This window comes from Falco punctatus, assembly GCF_963210335.1.
Source record: "Falco punctatus genome assembly, chromosome: 5".
Taxonomy (NCBI): domain Eukaryota; kingdom Metazoa; phylum Chordata; class Aves; order Falconiformes; family Falconidae; genus Falco; species Falco punctatus.
This window is the reverse complement of record NC_137584.1, coordinates 85,437,164-85,456,127: the sequence shown is the minus strand read 5'-3', so window position 1 is coordinate 85,456,127 and position 18,964 is coordinate 85,437,164. Positions and strand designations below refer to the sequence as shown.

Here is an 18,964-nt window from a genome sequence, read left to right as displayed (position 1 = left end):
AGCTGCTAAATGACTGAATGACCAAGGTAGCTGCGGTGTATTCTTCCGGACTGCTCTCTCTCCTGCATCAAAAGAACAAGCTATTTCACTTTCCAGGCAATTCAGTCTAGCTGTACCTATCTCTGCTTCACCATTTACCTCTCATTTGCTGTGGAATATCACCAGTATGCATCTCATTTGCTACTGAGATGTTGTTTCTTGCTGCAAATGGGCCCATGAAGTCTCCTTCACCAACTTCTATTTTTCAAGTAAGCACCAGTAGACTCTGCCTTACTGCCTCTTTAGGTCTGGGAGGAAGTAAGGGAGAATGATAAGGAGATTCTTGACTGTGTCATCCATGTAATGCATGCCAATCATGCTCACGCTGACATCACCGTCAGCTGAATTTGGAGGTCCTTACAGGAATCTAAGCACACTAACACATCAACTGTAAAGACAACAAAACCCAGCAAAGCCCACACCTACTGCGCCTGGGGACATTCACCATCGTGTTCTATTTTTGCATAAAACATCAAAGCTGCATCACCACCTTTCTGAAAAATTCTCCCTATGACTTGCTTCTGCTGGGATTCCTGTTAAAGCCTTACATGGCTGATGTGTTGTGGGCGCTGCCTGCCACAAGGACCAACATTACCCAGCCATATCACGGTACTCCCCCTTCTTGCTGTATTTACTCTGTATCTCTTGGTTAGAGTAATGTTTTCTGGAATAGAGCCTTACAGATCTGAGGTGATAGGACAACTAAGTCATCAGCATTCTGTTGCGTGCCTGGCTTTACAAGCTGATTACAGCTGTAGACACTGTGTGTTAGGATATTATTCTCTCCTGATTTGTTACCCTACTAGTGCTAGCTGGCTTGTGCAATGTTCCAGACATATTCTTCCTCTTCTGAGAGTAGGACACTTGCTTATCATCATCCTTTCTTAGAAGGTAAATGTTGTGTGTGAAAAATTAAGTTATAGACTTTAACGTAAATTTATAGTGAATTTTCGTTATCATCTTTTCAAATCATGATTCTTCCATTTTTCCACTTGTCATTACTCCCTGCTACAGTTATTAAAGCAGAACTAATTTACATCCATGGAAGAACCTTTTAACCAAAAAATGCAATAAAATATCTGCTGCTGCAATTGCTAGTTAAAAAGCATGTTTCTGAAGACTAGTAGAATTATCTTCTTAATGGTCCTACCCCATCCCAAAGACATTCAAATAGCTACCCAAATATTCCCTAGGCAGATACAACCATGTTCATGAGCAGAAGCCAGTACTGGTGAGTGTCCTGCTACAGCTTTGGATAACTGTACATTCATCTTCAAGTACTGGATATTCTTAGACCTAGTTGTGCCTTCTGCTTTGGAACACAAATGATCATACGTTTTCTCAACAATTTTTAGTATTGCTTTTGAATGCACAGAAATCACATAACACTAGGAAAAATAGTAAATTTGAAAATAAACTCCTTCATTGAGATGGCATTACTCTGAAAACATTACAGATATGGATAAGAGACAGCTGAAAAGAAATCAGAACAATCTTCATGATCTTATCTAAACCAGCCTGAACTATTGCTCCATGGTGTGGGGGAATGTTATTTAGAGCAGAGCAACAGATTTTACCGAAACAGCAAGCACCAGTGAGAGTGGAGGAGTGCAAGGCAATGGTCACCAGGGTGGCTGAGAGGCAGTTCTGCAGTCTCTGCAGGAGGCTTCTGGAGATTACTATAAATTCAGCAATAAGGTGAGGTTTAGTAACTGATGACACTTAATAATTCTGGGATCAGAGATTTGTATACTTACTTCAAAACTTTTGTTAAACACAAGGTGGTGGTCACAGAGAACCTTTGTTTGAATTCCTGCTGTGGCTTCCCCAGAGTTGGAGATGCTGGGGGGTCCCATGAAGGTCCTCGGTGAAACAGGCATTCAGTGGGTGCAGGATCTAACATGAGTGTCTGTTTCATTGGGCAGCTACAAGGCTTAGGGATATTCTGTTTTGGGGGCATTTTTTCTTTGCCAAAGAAATTCAGCTTAAATCCACATTTCAGATAATCAAATTTCTTGTTATTGAAAAAGTCTGCTTTCCAGCAGAGGATGTCTAAAGGGTTCAAAAGACTCTAGAGAATTGGCTTCTTGCAAATTCACTGACTCCATTTGCACAGCTTTAACTCTTAAGCACTTGGCGCTCTCTTGTTTCTGTTGTTTTTGTACTATAGGGAAGATTTTTCCTTCTAAAATTTCATCTGCTTTTGAAGATTATGCCTGTGAGGCCATTCACTCATACTTATCTCAAGTTGGCTCTTGCTATACCATTTTAATAATCCATTGTTCAAATATTTATGGAAAGTGTGTAAAGTTGTCATTCCCGCATCCTTCAAAGTTTTCAGTTTTTCAGTGTTGTGTCTATTTAGGAAAACCAGCAATGAAGCCCTTGCATATCCTGCATCATGGCCTGGCTTTTGGGATATAACTGCAGATCAGGAGGGTGCAGATGTTTAGGTGTGTTATCCACATATCAATGGTATCCCAATTATTCAAAAGACAGTTTGCAAGACAAACTGACAAACTCAGTTTCTATAGTAATCTGGGCAGAACTCATGGATCAACAAGAAAGAGAATGAAAAACATCCTTCCATACCTTTTTTTATCTGAGTATTGATTCCCTCACTTTCTAAATCTTCCTAAAAGCAAGGAATAAAATGTAACAGAATTAGAAAACTGAACTTGGGTCTAAGTACAGAACAGTTCTCTAGCTGAAATTATTTTAAGAACTTAATTGGTTTTAGTTGAAGGATTTAAATATTGCCCCAATTTCCATTCAGTTTTGGAAGCACTGAGTGAAAACAAGAAATATTTAATCTGAAGAGAATCAAAATCACAGATGAACAAATCACAAATGAAATTAATTGGAATTTAGGAGCATGCTAAAGGCAAATTTGGCTGAATGGCACTGATTTATTAGAAGAAGCAAAGTGATCACTTACAGCCACGTGAATGTAACCTAGATCTCAGTTTAACTCAGAACTGAGTCTTGTGACTGCCTTGATCAAAGATGGACAAAACGCATAAATAGCAACAGCAGTTACTCCCATCTGCATCTTCAGCATGAGAATTGTCACAGTCCTTCATATGTGCCTTGCTATATAGGCTTGTGGGAATCCCCGAGGCTGACAGCAATCAGTATACTGGCCTCAAAAATTGCCAAGTCAATTAAGGCAGGAAAAACTATGCAGCCACGAGTGTCTGAGGTATCTTAGAAGAGGACAAGCCACTTCAATCTCATCCTATCTATTGATCTGTACAAGGTGTGATGTGTTGGGCTTCTAGGGATCTTTTTGAGCTGCAGATGCCTATCCGTTTTGTTATTCTGACAACTGCATAGCACAAGGTATTATATAATTTATTTTGTGGATGACAGGCCTGTGTCTACTTGGGAATCTATGGAAGTGCCATGCTCTGCTGGAACAACATGATGGAAAGGATTTGAGAGGTAGCAGGATTTTCCTCTTTTTGCCTACTTGCGATTTGTTACTCTGCAAATACAGCATGTTCCTCTGGCATAAAAGGGGAAAAAGTGTCATAAAAATCATAATGCTATCCTTAGTAAAAATACACAGAGACACTAGCATCTTGATGGTAAATAAAAAAAAAAATAATAATCATTGTCATTTGAGAGATGTATCTAAGCAAGTGTGGCTGCAAGGTAGATGTGGTTCCACTTTTCTTCAAGTACTTCATGATTTATCTATTTTACCTTCCCCTTTGAGTTCTTCTATACCCCATTTCAAAGTCAGAATTGCTAGTCATAAGCATCCGACGAACACTTCGATAGTCAGCTACTCCATGTATCCAGAGCCAGCTGACTGACAGAATGTATTCTTAATTCCCCGCCTCATTCAGCTTAGGTTAACGAAGTTCATTTCTCTGTAACTCTTGCTATTTAGTTTTGTGCATGGCTTTACGAAGGGATTTTAGTAAGCTACAGGATTTTAAAACCGAAACCAAAAGGAAAACAGAAATTTGTTTTGAATGCTACTGAATCCATGAAGCCACTGTACCCACCTTATGTAGGTTCAAAGAACTGCCCTTGTGCTCTGAGATGGCACTGCCATCGCTCCTTGCAGTAGTATAGGGCAGGGAACTAATTTTCCTGTGTGAAAGAAATTGTTGGAGATCACTGACATTCTTGAAGATACTGTTTGCTATCTGGAAATCAACATCATCCAGTGTAATAAAGCATAATAAAATACTGCCTGAAGTGGTCAGACTTTTAGACTTCTAGTGTTTTAGAAATTTATCCAAGTAACTAGGAGGTATTTGCATATTACACAGCCAACCTCTCCTGTTAGGAGTTTTGAGCAAATTAAATCCATAGTCAATCAAAATTAACACTGGTGTTCACCCTCAGGAAATGAAGGGGAAGAATTCAGTACACGCCAGTGGCTTATTCCATTTCACTTTACACAGCGTTTTGCTCTGCAAGTAGTTTTCAGTTAATTATAGAAACTCATTTTCAATCTGTTAAGAAAATTCTCAGAAATGGGATTCTGTGGAAGAAACTCAGGAAAATTATTTGGATGTGGTCTTCAATGTTTGTGTTTCTGAGTCAAGGAGAGTTCTAACTGTGCTCGTGAGAGGGTCTTGCCACATAACTTACACCAAGGTCACAGCTGCTCTGTTTTGGGTAAGAGTATCTGAATAACTGGGATAACGTAGAACCCATATAGAAAGTATGCAGCTGGAGTAACCCACTTAAATTTGGACAGGTGGCCATGACTTTATAATTTTTCAGTGTTTGATTTGAAAAACTTGTTAGCGTTCTTGGACACTGTGTGTGTATATATGATCACAGTCAAATTCATTCAGGTGCCTTACCAGTACATCCAAAACTTTCTAACATTATACAATTCGAAGTCATTGTAGGATCCTCCTGCTTGAGCATAATCAGAACTTTTCTTGATTTATTAAAAATTCTATTTTTTAATTGGAACCACCACATTTTTAATTTATCTAGGATTTCTTAAACTAATCATTAAACTATAACATCAAAAAGTAAATTTATGTTCAATTAAATGGCACTGCTACGTGTAGGAGTGTGGTAAATGCATAAGCTACTTGAAGGTTTTAAAGCAACTTAAGACCATTAACCATTCTTACGATTCAGGAGAGCAAAAAACCTGCCTAATTGCTTAAGACTTTAAATCCACGTAAGTATTTAAGCCATACTGAGTCCTTTTGGCTGCCATTGCCTTTGCATATCCATTGGAAGAGAGGCACTTCTTAACTTATGCTACATCTAACTTCTGTAACTTATGTTACAGGTGCAATGACTTTCTCTCAAAATGAGCAATTTGTCCAGAATTCTGTTCTCCACCCAACACTACCAACCTATGCCAGCATCTAGTTTTCTTTAAGATGACTTGAGGCTGCACGCTTCAGTGAGCTTGCCTCTCTTTCTTTGATGAGAGTATTAATAGCTTGAGGATTGGATCAGGTTTGAAACAAAAAAAATGCCTGCTGCCACAGTTATCTCACAGAGATAAGAATCAAAGAAGAGAAGGTACAGTACACAGGAAAACTGATACCTGACAAAAGGTGAATTCTTCAACAAAATTGCGACTTATGAGGTCATTCAGAGGATAAAAGGTTAACTCAGTGGAGTGGTAAAAAAAGAGCATATATGGATTGATAAGCATTAAAAAAGTTTAAGGATGGGAAAGACAATTAACTGTTTGAACTTGACTTGATGAAATACAAAGAACATCTCAATTGTAACAGGTATCTTGGACAAAGATTACATCAGTTTACTACAACAGAATTCCAAATCACTGTGCCTGTCATGAGGGAAGATAAAATGCACACATTTACCTCAAAGACAAAGCACCATGTACAAGGAATAACACGGCATTGACTCCAGGTGCTTGAAGAACCGAAGCCTGGCTGTCTTCATTAATTTGACACCTGAAAAGAAAGATGTTTGTACAGGATGTGTCAGATGGGTTGGGTATTATTCCCCCCAAAAATTGCAGACTTTATTTGTAATCTAAAAAATTAAACATTTCATTTCCCAGAATGCGTGTCACCTGAAAGTTTTAGACACAGTTTTTCAGAATCAGTTAATCAGTTCTAGTGGATAAATGCCAGTGAGGAGTAGGTACAGAACGTGCCTGTACCAGGAAATACAGAAGCCTCATGGAATGATGAACATTTCATTCAGCCAAGTATTTTCTTAAGAATTAGTATTTCAGAGAAAAGTAAAGTAACTTCTGTTGAAGTTACCTAGCTAAGTTAATGTTAGAAAAGTGACTTGCTTCTGGCATTCAAACCAGTCGTTTGAACCCTGGTTCTTACAAACCTTAAGTGTCTACTTACAAAGCACTGACTTTTCTGTCCTCCATACCTCCACGTGAATTACCTCCCTCATATATGGGGAGACAAAAGCAAAGGAGGAGTCACAGCCAGAACTGCATTTCAGTTTTGATTATTTCCCTTGGCACAGAAAAACTCAGCTCACTTTCTCACAAACATGCCAATTTTACACATGAAGGATGCTGTGAGACTATGGGGTAGGACAGTTAAATACTGACTTTGTATGGTCTTCAGAGGCATGTGTTCCATCACCAACACAGAAATACTGCCGTGCTGCTCCACTCGGTCTAACCAGACATGTCATTGTTCACTTCCCTGGTGTAGCAGCCTAATCCGCATGAGAATATCTGGAACCATCCTATGCTCGCTTCTTGTTTCTTTCTGTGAAAGATTTTTACTCCCAAACCTCCAACATCACTTGAGATTTCTCCTTGTTGAATGTGGCTTGTAGTCTTGTGGGTACAGCCACTGATACCGACACTCATCTGCCGTTATCATCTGAAGTAGCGTTATTTCCAGGTGTCCTCCCAAACATGAAACATCCAAAATAAGGATGTGCCTACAGCCCAGTAGCAGCCTCTAGTCAGTGACAGAGTGACTTACATAGTGAGAGTGGCAGTGCTGAGTTATGCTAACACATTATTTTTAATTACATCATCCCTTCCCCAAATGATCACTTCTCCTACCTGCAATGTCAGGACGAGGTAGCAAAGCCATCTGAAACGGGAGGGAGTGGGGGGCACATAAACTGCTACTTTAAATCCTGTTTGTCCATCCATTACCCTTTATAGCCAGGTATCTCAGGATTTCTGCTGTGCCATTTGAAAAGTTTGTATGAATACTGGAGATCAAAACGCCCCCATGAAAGCAATATTTATAGGCATCTCACAGAGGCGGATGCAAAATCCCACAAAATTATTGCACCATTTGCACTTCCTGTAGCTATCAAACTGCATCCTTCTACTTTTAAAACATCAAAATGCTTCATCCTCACAGATGGTACAAAAATCTACAAAAAAGCATTAAAAAAAAAAAAAAGAGTAGGAACACTGTGGACACTACAGTATTTGAACTGTTGATTTAACAAAATGCCTAAATTAACAGTGTCTACAACAACTGATACTGTTGTATTTGCTCTTCACGGAAGCACCAGAAGGAAGCAGGGAGTGATGGATAGTACTGGGAGACTCCCTGCTGCCCGGGACAGGGCCCTCCACCTGCCAACCTGACCTGCTCCCTACAGCACAGTTGCAATTAGAGCATGCAAAAACAGCTGCAAGAACTGAAGATTAATCAGGAGCAGGTATCAGTGGAGATGCTGGAATCAGGTTAAAGGAATAAGTCGCTGAACAGAGAGAGAATGGCCTTCCAGAAGCATCACACAGATCTGTTACAGATCTAGATAAATTATACGAAACACCACCCAGGTCTCATGGAATATTCAAGTTAAATTGGTCAACACTGAAAGAGAAATTTAACATTGTATTTTACCAAAGCAGTTAGAAGAGAAAATGGAATCACTGTAACAGCCAGCTTGATGTCTGTGTGCCACCACCACGGAAGGTCACTCTAGCTGTAGCGGCGAATGACATTTCATTTCCAGGCTTTATACAAGAACATCAACTTACTGTTTTGTGCAGGAATGTGAAGGGTGTGTTCACAGCAGCTGCTTAATCATGGCAACAACCGTGAAACAGATTATTAAGTAGATATAGCCCTTAGAAACGATCACTTTCTGGCATGACTTATCTTAGACCTTCAATGTACAGAAAAGTTTGGAATACTTATTTGGTTCCTATCCTGTGTCTAAAAGATGAAATCATTGAGGGCGCAGTAAACATTTTACTTTCTAATCTTCTGTAAAAGATGTGGAATTTTGAAGTGCTTCTCTGTGTCACTCTCCAGAGAACTGGTGTCAGATGGCAGCTGAATATTCAGAAAAAAAATCATGTGTTTATAAGGTGTCAGGCTTCAGTGACAGAGACACAACTGGATTCCTTCATGGAAACAACAGTGCCTCAGGAAGCACCCATGTGACATATAGATAGGTCTGGACTGGGTTACTCTGTTAAAATAATTGACTTAATGAAAGAGGAAAGGATTTCTCTATTAATAAGGAAATTATCTGCAAGTGTGTGTGTCAAAAGCTTTTTTTCTGTGCCAAACCACAAAAACTGTTGCAGGTATCACCTAGCATATGCCTACCCTGCAAACTGAAGAGCCAGCCAGAGATCCTGCAGCTCACTTTAAATTACCTACCGTGATATTAGAAGCTGTCCAGCTGAGGAGTTCAGAGTGAGCTCTTGGCTTCGTTCCCTTTAACTACCCCCTTAAAGTAAGTTGTCTCTTCAGTTATAGCTGCTTGTTTTATTAACGTTGCTCGCCCCCAGTTCATACCTAACATACCAGCAAAACTGGTGCCTGTTCCAACTGTGCGAGAAGAAGCCGCCACAGTTCAGCCGTGGCCTTGAGTCATTGATTCCTCCCCTAGAACTGATTCCATGTGCCTAGAGGCTACCAGGAGTTACCTTCATTGTTTTCCTGACTGAAAGAAATTCACTTCAGTATCTAGTTTCTGCTTTAACTTTGATATTTCTGTCCATTTTGGGAAGTGTTACTGAAATCAGCCCTAAGGTTTTCTACTGTTTTCATAGATGTCTTGAACTCCAGAATGAAGCAATGATTAAGATTTTAGTAAATCTTATGATGTTAAGTGTATCAAACAAGAAATACCTTGGAGGAAGGACTAAAAATTGAGAGATCTGTAGTAGATTCCTGCAAAGGATGAACCGGTTTTGGGGTGCTACTCAAGTTCACCTTGCTAGCTACTATATCCAGAGCCTCTTAAAAAAGCTAAAAATAATAATAACAGCAACTACCTGCATTTCTCACCATCACTGAAACATCTGTATAAAAAAGTAGTTCTGCAACTACATGAAACAGTATTGATATACTTAGTTTCAGAAAGACTTGGAGGAGATTCAACTCCTCACCAACCTGTTTGGCAAAGGATATATTTACACTGAGTGAATGATCTAACAATTTCAGTAATAACGGGGGGGCAATTGGTGTGACTAGCATTTCAGAAAAATCTGAATATCAAAAGCAAACCCTGTATAAAAAAGCTTTTTATGAGCAGGATGCTCAAAGGTAATAAATTATTTACCAAGATGAGAGCTTGTATGTTTTTTTCTCTAGAGGTATCATCTGTCTAGTTAAACTTAATACTTCTCCCCACAACCTTTGTCCCTTGCACATAGTGAATTTAAAGTTTCAGAAGGAGAATTTTGTCCCAAGTAGAACATTCCAATTTGAGGAAGAAAATGCTTCAGAAACACAGTTTGAGAAATGAAACCATAATTATTGTGAATTCCAAATGCATCCTGTTAATTTTAGCTGAAGGGAACAGAGAGTAGACTCTAAAAATCAAGCCGTGCAAATAAATCTGATTTATCACTGTCTTGTTTCTTTGTATCAGTTCTTAAGCAGCCACTGTCTTAATTAGTAATTTTTTGGGAAAAAAAATAAAATCCTTCAGCCAAAAAATTCTCCGATACTGAAGGGTTTTTGCAGGACAATACCATAGTCACCTACCCTCCACAGAAGGAAAATATACCAAGAGGGATATTAGGCTGCAGTCAAAAACCTTCAGCATAACAGACTTGTGTAAGTCTGAGGCCTCTGAGGTTTGTGAAACTGAATTCTGAGCCATGGGAGCCTCCTGTTAGTGAATGTTCCGTGGATCCTCTATGGCATGCGAGTGACGGGACACCCGGGTCAGCAATTCCCGAGCGAGGGCTCAGCTGCTGGGCTGGGGCAGTGATTGCGGCAAAGGACAGTGTCCGGAACCTGGGAAGGTGATGCTGTGCCTGCCACTGCCCAAGGAGCGTGCTACGGCTGCAAAGCAGTGGTGAAGGAGCAGAAGGTACAGCTGCCTCATGAGAACACGGCCCTAGACCCGAGTGCTGTTACCAAGCAGGGCTCTAACCAGTGCGCAGGCACTAAATACATCAACAGGATTTGTAGGAATAGTTCTAACCAGTCTCAGCTGCTGGTGAACTAGAAACTCTTTAAACAGGGTAAACACTCCCTATAACAACAATATTTTAAAGCTTTTACTTTAAAGGATCTATAACTACTGGAACATCACAAACAGAAAAGCAAATGCAAGGAAAGAAATGATCAGAATGCTGAAAATCAGCAATGGACTAATGAACATACTGGCACATAGATGGAAAGGCAGAAAGCTGATTTGATGACATGCAGAAAGTGGATTGAAGTGCAGAAAGAAGTGCAAATGCAGAAAGTTTCTCGTTTATCTACTAATTAATGAAAAAGTCCTATTTTGCCACAAAAAATTAGGAGCTACCAAATGAAATCAGAAAAAAATAAAGTATATTTGAAAAACCTGAATGATTTTCATCTTCCCACTCTGCTCCAAAACCAGAAGTGCATGTGGGCTCTCATTAGCCTTCAGGGAAACTGTCTTCAGCAGATGACACTCATTTTTGCTGTGCTGGGCCAAAGGCAAGGCTTTAAAGTCCTGTTCACTTTCAAACTTCAGGATTTTCACTGTTCCTACACACAAATAAGAAAGATAAACTAAAGGGAATGAACTTTCAGCAGTAACCTGTGCTTCAGAGTCAGAAACTTGAACTGGATCAAATAGGGAATAGAGAAAAAAGAAAATCCAGTTGAAGGTTCAGAGCTAGGTCACTGGTCTTTCAAAAGCTGTAACAGCACCCTTAGGGGCACAGAACTTAGCAGAAAACATCTTCACCATTAGCCCCACCATTTTTCCATCTTTTTTCCATGTCTATTTTATGCTGCAGCCCAGGACAATAGACCACTACCCATCTTCTGTTTCTGGACTCTTTAAACAGGGTAAACACCGTCGATAACAACAACAATATTTTAAATCTTTTACTTTAAAGGAGTCGGAGAGCAAGATGAGTGGGAGCTGTCAGACAGGAGACTTCAGGTGCTGAGCTACAGCAAGGGGCAGAGGGACCTGGTGGCTGGACTTGTCCACGCAACTAGTGGAGGGAAGGAGCTACAGCATTATCTGAATTGAAGCAGTTATTACATATGACTTCAATTTGTAGGACTTGATTCACCTGTCATCCTCTTAAGATCTATAAAGGGTGTGGTCTCTGCTCCCACGTGTAAACAAGAAACATTAGCCAGTATGCTGTGTGGAAAAGGCCATCTCCTTTTTACGTGAGGTAGCTTTCACGTATTTTATATATTTTAACACTTCAGAGGTGTACACTCTTGAACGTCTGAATGTGAGAAGAATTATTCCGTTACGTTAACAAATTACAAAAATATTAAAATTTGTTGCAGAATTCACTGTAGCACTTGTGTATTGAAGAGGTCTTGTCACATTACCTAAAACTGATGCACCAAAAATAACACATGAAAAAATCAGGAAACATGCATATATATATATATATATGTATACACACACACACACATAGTGTGCACTGCCTGTAGACACTATAAAATTGAGCTTAGATACTTAGATACAAACCTGAAAACCTATCATTCTCCATCTGCAGCTATTTAGTTACAGATCTAGGTCCTAAATCCTATAAGGAAATGCCTTTTCAGACCAAAAGCTTTGAAGATAGTCTTCCAGAGAGCAATACCTAGCAAATTACCAGAGCCCAAGCAGGCAAAAATCACCTTTCTGTGAATCACCTATCAAATAAAACCCAACTGAGATACGTCCCCCCTTTCCTTCAGACTGACAGCTGTGCATACTTCCCCCCCCGTGGAAGAAAGCCAAAATTCACTCTTCTGTCACTGAGACAGTCAAGGCAAAGAGTTCTGTCTGCTCATTAATATGTCATCTTAAATAAATATAATAAAAATGAGGCAATTATTTAACTGCTTTACCATCACATGCCCCAGTAGAGGACAAACCCCATTTATTTCAGTGGCTGCACAGGTCACTCCAGTCTTCAGCCCATTGACATCTTCAGTCTGATATATTGGATATCCCGTTTCTAGGTCCCGGACCTGAAAAAATAAGATGACAATTATTCATACTACATCCTCTAAAACTCATCACACAATGTGTTCCAGTGTAATTGGAGAAACACTGATATCTCCAAAAGCAAATTTTCACATCCCGTGAAATAGGTTCTCTGTTAAAATAGCACACTACCATGTTCTTTTAATGAAATCCTAGTGTAATTTCCCTGAGAATGTCCCTCTCCCCAGAGAAGCCGTTCTGGCAAGGGGAGGCTCTATTTAGTATGCTATGAGAAAGACCCTTGTTAAGTCGGAGAGACTGTTGTTAAATATAATGAGTTTCTACAGTGAAAAAAGCAAAGAAATCCAACTAGACAAAATGGTTTGAGCTGTAATTTCTATGCTGAATATCAAAATGAGGCTTTTCACAAAAATTTAGTCCAAAATCACAGGAACAACCTTATCCAATCATTACCTAATCCTTTTGGGAATTTAAGCAATGCCTTATAATGATGTACCAGCACCAAGTTTGGTCTCTGTGATGGGGTAGCTGAGATTCAGCTGGATTTACGAAGTATCCACTCCTGTCGTGTGCACTGTCTGGATCTGACTTTCTGCAGCACCAAGCGCCCAAAACTCTCTTGAAACCGTAATGGTGTTGTAGCCACTGTGATCTAAGGAAGGCAGGGTGAGTATTACACCTTTTACAGTGAGAAATGACACCTTTACCGAGTGTATAAAATGAATAAACCTTTACACAAACCACCCTTTCTCTGCCGGAACGGCACGCATCACCATCTGGCCCAGTAAGAGGTGCTGTCTCTCCCTACAGATCTTGCCATTCAACCCCATCAACGGCTGATGAAAACTGCAGGTCCTCAGTGCCTCTGATGATCATTGTCACACTGTTAATTACACCAGTAATTCATTTTATTCATCTGTGGGTTTTCTGACACTCGCATGGCAGCTATTTTTTAGTGGTTCAAATGCAAATGGAAAAGTTAATAGGCAGGTTTAATCTTTTCATTAATGTTTCAACATGAACAGAGCTGCGATAAAGTGACAGAAAAGTGATCTCCATCACTTCATTTTTCTTGTTAATTGGCTATTACATGCAACCCTACTCCCTCACGGTATGACCTGAAATCCTTAAGACTCAGAACAACATGTTCTGGGAAATTACTGGAAAGAGGAAAGGATCTGCAGGAGGTCAGCTAATTGGCTCCAGAACTGCTAGCCAAAGAGAAGCAGATTAGACAAAAGAATAAGAAGCAAAACAGGAGGATAAAAGTCAGGGTTTATGGTTTAGGCACACTGTATGTGCCAATGAAACTTCTCAGTGTTAGTGAAGGAATCCTTTTATCTAAAAGCAGCATCTTTTACACAGTTCTGTTTTTACAAAGTGACTTTTTCTGTGTTTTATACCAATCCATGGAATGTCTAAAGTACACATTTATATTCTACTAAGTTGACTGGGACTCCAGCACTTCCTAAACTTTAAAGAGAAGCTTATCAGGTATGCCTTCTGAATTGAAAAATAATATATAATAGTGCTTGCACAAATGATTGATTGGATGCAGAGCCTGACATCATGGCAGTTAACGTGTTTCCTAGTAGATAGCCAATGGACTTTCACTACTATTGCTATACTTGCAAGAATCCATTGCAGGAACAGCTGAAGCGTACCTGTTCAGCCAAAGGAAATAAAATTACAGCTAAATGCAGTACCTCCAAAGCCTGGCTCGATCTGCCTGGTGCTTGCAGTGCAATTATGTCAGTGCAGATCAGGCAAGTAGTTACCTAAGAGAAGTAATCCTCCTGAACCCAAATAGTTAATTCATCATGGTTATCGCTTCCCTGGAGAATATGAGCACAGATATAGCCACAAAAGCAACACTTTGAATAATAAACACTAATCACTTATCTACTTACCCAGTAACTTATTTGTAATAAAAAAAGGAAACTTTTCTTATGGTAGCAACTTAGAGTCACCTTCAGTATTGAACCAGAGCGGAGAGTGAGAATCTGGTGAAAATCCCTGTTGTAAGCCAGAACATTGACGCTTTGCTCATGTGTCTATGGCACTTGTCTCATGTCTTGTATCCCATGACTTGGGGAATAAATACCAATAACAGCTGAACCTGCACAGGGTGAGAGGAGTGAGAATATATACATTTTGTGTATAGTACCAGTTAATTTCCCTGGATATAAGAAGATTTTATGTAAACCATAGGGTTCATTTGAGTTCTTCTGAAGAAGATAAGCAATACTGTCTGGTTTTGGAGAGTGTCTGTTCCCTAAGCCAGAAAACATTCACACATGCTCCTCATAAGGCATTAGTTAAACAACAGCTAAGTATTTACCTGCCTTAAACAACCACCTGCCCACCTTTTAGGGCTTGGTACCCTGACTCCAAATCCAAATCCCCCAGTCCCAGAGTGGTTAGCATGGACTGGAATGAACCCAAACAAATAAAACTCTAATTGTTATATATATCACTGAAATAAAATCTCCTATCTGCTTTCTTAGAGAGAAAGCAATTCCAGTTGCAGGCAATGATGATGTCTTTCCAGTACTTTCCTTCATACAGCACTGCAGGTTTGGATGGTGTTTTCCAGGCACCTTCCAGTGCTCTCGGATCGGAAGGGTTGCAAAGATGGAAAGGGAGATGGGGGCGACAAGGCAAAAGAGAGGACAGGGTTTGCACAACGCCGGCTCACCAGCCAGACTACACACGCAGCCTCCTACTGCGGCTCCAATATTACTACAGCTCTACCAGCAGAGGAGCAGCAGCCAGCAGTGAGTATGCAGCTAAGGATGAAATTGCCTAACGCTTGGCGTAAGTCCAGGCACAGAAGCCAGCAGCAGCTTGGAAAAAGGCACGGAAGGAAAGCTACGGCAATATTCAAATGAAGCATGAAGGTGAGCCGTGATTTATAGGATGTTAGTGAACTAATAACTGAAAATCTCCTCTGTAAAGCCGGGTACATAGCAATGAGAATGAATTTGCCTACGTATAGCCACAGTCTGTTGCCCTTTTCAGGGGCAAGAAGACACTCACTTAGCCTTTTAATGGAATCATTAACAGGCTCCAGGACCAGATTTTTACAGATATTTAGGCACTGCTCCAATCATTGTTTATAAGGGCAAAGTTACCTCATTTTGTCAAGGATTTATCCATGTAAAATCCCTATATTACTAAGCCTTAAAAATCTCACTGACTTAAATTTGAACTGAAGATTGTATCTGTATCCTTTAGTGATTAAAAATCTTTAAAAACTAGACTGGTTAATATTCTTGGCATTTTTTAAGTAAGACCTAGAAGCTGAAGTTTCTTAAGCGCTTACCAAATGCCTAAATACATATAATGATTTGTGGACTCCAGTCCAGTGTATATATTTAGGCTTCCAGCATAAGTTTGTTGGCACAAAGATTCGGCAGAAACTACCAGGTCACTGAAAACAAAATGTTTCACATTCATCTTCTCAAATGTGACAAGCTTTGTTTCTGGTTCCTAATCCAAGGACAGAAAAAGCTGTCTCCAAAGACCTTATTTGCCTGGTATTTCTCAGGCCTCTGTAGCCCCAGAACAGGTTCAAAGCTCATTTTTTTCAGTCACTATGTCTCTGGGGCAGACAAACCCTGCTGATTTCCAGTCCCTGCCTTAGATACAGAAGGTTAACGTCCTCAGTGACACCTGCAAAGCTCTTGTCCCTCAGAGGTTCCAGGGTCCCAGCTGCCAGTCAGGAAAAGGAGCCTAGAAACCTCGGGATGAGTTCCCACCATATTTTGTTCCTGATCAATTGGGCAGCATGTCTGTTGTCACCACAGATTGTGGGGCTCTCTGCAGCTACTGAGTTAAATAAGGGGTTTGAATACACTCGTGAGGGCTCCACAGAGGCTGTGCTTCGCTGCTTTGCCCCCCAGATGGGAGGAGGGTGCTAGAGGAATAGTTAGGGGAAGATCAGCAGCTTAGTAGCTTTCAAGAAATGACAAGGCTACAGAACAATATCTGTAGTTTGATTTTTCTAAGGAAAGCTCCACTTGCCTTCAGAAGAGCCTTTCCCATTTCCCCTGGTTCCTGCTGTTAACTCCCACGCAGCATACCTTCATGCATATTTCTATATTGAAATTAGCACCATATATAAGAAGACCCGTTTTAAAATGGTCTTAATGTGCAAATACCCTTACCTTCCAGTATTCTGTACATCTCATATACATTATTCCTGTACTCAACTTCAGCCATATGTAATCATAAAGGAAATCGCATTCTAGGAGATGGGGCATGCTGTCAGACACCAACTGCAACAACATGCCCGTGATAAGTGTGCCACGAGCACTGTCAAATACCACGGCAAAGGTCTCCAGGACTCCCTTGATTGTCATGGAATACCTGCAGCAGTGAAAGAGGCTGTATATCCACACTCTAAAAATCTAGAAGGAGAGAGAGGGGAGAAAATCTAGTACTGTGTTGTTGTGATTGGATTTTCAACTACTTTTTGTTTCTCTGACAGTAATATTATAGCCTCCAAGGACAATCACATTGTTATACATTGTACAACCCAAAATAAGCAAGACAAATATCAAAGGTATCTTTATCCCCATTTTACTAAGAAGAAAAAGCACAGAAAGTCTGAGTTTTGTAAGCTTGACCTGACAAGTCTACAGTGGAACAAGATCTACCGGGAACTGGTTCTACTCCGCAATGAAAAGATGATTCCATTGTGTCATACTTTTCAGTCACATAATAGTCTAAAAGTTTGCATTTGAACTAGACTATCAAATGGTGTGCAACAGGACAAAGATAAATTCCAGAGGGTTCTGGATAAAGGAATTCCTGAAATCTTTGACTGACAGCAGATGTTGGAGCAAATCAGGATCAGGACACTGCAGAAAATCACTTTTATGCATATATGGTTCTTGTACTCTCCAAAAGCAAATCTTACTGACCACAGCTGAGGTACTATCTTGTAAGGAGCACTAGATATATTAGATATATTTGCTCTTACTTTCAGTTTCAGTGGAAAATACAGCACGTGCTTTAAACTCTAGAATTACTCATCAATAAATATATGTTAGCAACACTTACGTGTCCTGCCTGATCAAAAGCTGTGTTGAACTTACTGCTATCCGATGCAAACTGCTCTTAATCCTGCAAGAAATCATGATTTAATTTCTCAGGTCCCACGGCTTTTAGTGCAGTGTATTTTTCTGGAAGATAATCTTACTGTGCTCTCAAAAGTTATTCTCTCATCGCATCTGCCTGCAATTTTTATTCAGCTGCCAAAACTGTGGTGAATTTTATATAGGCAATTGTGCAAGTTATTTGTGTCCATTCAGCTGTGTTATTAAAAGGTGGGGCTGGATTTTTAATTAGGCTTTTTGACACAAAGATGCTTGTCAGTACAATGCTGCCATCAGTACCAGGAGTGTTGTGGGCATTGACAAAAAACATTCAATCTTTGGATGAAATGCTCCATATAATGTAAGTCCATAAAACATGTCAGGACAACCCTGTGAAATATTCAGCTGGATTGGATAACCGAGCTGTGTCTCAGACAAATTTCACATGAATAATTCTGCTTCTTGTGCTCGTCCCTGGAGGTCTTCCTCTCCCAGTTTTTTTTCTTAATTTGTCACTCAGCTGAGATCTCAGTGGCTTTTCTTAGGTGATCCTGACGCAGGATCACAGCCTTGTCCAGGAAGCATGAGGCAGCCAGCCCGCCCTGACTGGGGCTGGGCTGCTGTTCCTCTGAAAGAGTGATAATTTTGGGAGATCTGAAGAGGGGAGGTGGCGGGGGAAATCCTCGGGAAATCCACTGCCATTTCTCTGATTCATCCCAGGATCTCTTGTGTGGTGACAAACGTTACGGTAAAGGCAGGTCCAAGTCCAGAGAGGTCTGCAGCTGACAGACTCGGGGCAGATTCTTCCATTAGATTCCTGAAGACCTACTTAATTTGCCCACAGGTAAAAGCGGCTGTGTTGGTACATTCACTTGCCCGTTGTGGAAAGACCATCCAGTAAGCCTCTTGAAACCGGCATGAGCATCTGTTCATAACTGATGACCATTGCGACAGAAAAAAGCATGTAGAATTGGAAGAGCAAGACTGGAAGTTTCTGAAATCTCTGAAAAAAAATACCTGGTTTTCATTTCTGACTGATACATTAGATAGCAGCACCTTAGAAAAACTTAAAAGAGATTAGCCAGAACAAAGACTGTAGAGCTCTCTCGGACACTGTCATAGGATTTAATAACATTTTTAACGACATAAGCTACTTATAAGACCATTAACAAGTTATGCCTCAGGAAATTACTTTACAGCCAGTCTTATATCAGAAATGCTAGAAACTACTGTCTGATGCGTAACTCAAATTCAGCACAGTCAGGGTGCTACTGACCTAGAAATGCTGGTGACTGGTAGAATAGAGATGGATTATATTATTGTTAAAGACACTTGATTTGCTTTTAGCACATCTTGCCTAACGCCAAGCTAGAAATCTGAAGGGAAGAACTCTGAGGAAAGAACAGGAACAATCTGTCAGCCTCATAAAAAAACCAGCTACAATCAAATTCACTGCTGAAAACTCAGAAAATTCAGTTCCATGATGTTACTCACCTTTA

At 40.1% G+C, this 18,964-nt stretch overlaps 1 protein-coding gene across 1 annotated transcript in view; it reads right to left on the bottom strand.

Moving 5' to 3' along the window:
* The window catches only part of WDR64 (WD repeat domain 64), a 76,063-nt gene that overhangs the window by 10,352 nt on the left and 46,747 nt on the right, over positions 1 to 18,964 (bottom strand). Inside the window, 11 exon segments of the mRNA XM_080388015.1 lie at positions 1,797 to 2,091; positions 2,632 to 2,674; positions 5,861 to 5,954; positions 7,241 to 7,371; positions 8,250 to 8,328; positions 8,330 to 8,361; positions 8,365 to 8,427; positions 10,771 to 11,040; positions 12,222 to 12,386; positions 14,274 to 14,417; positions 14,421 to 14,650. Of these exon segments, the coding sequence (XP_080244141.1) occupies positions 1,797 to 2,091; positions 2,632 to 2,674; positions 5,861 to 5,954; positions 7,241 to 7,371; positions 8,250 to 8,328; positions 8,330 to 8,361; positions 8,365 to 8,427; positions 10,771 to 11,040; positions 12,222 to 12,386; positions 14,274 to 14,417; positions 14,421 to 14,650 (1,546 nt within the window).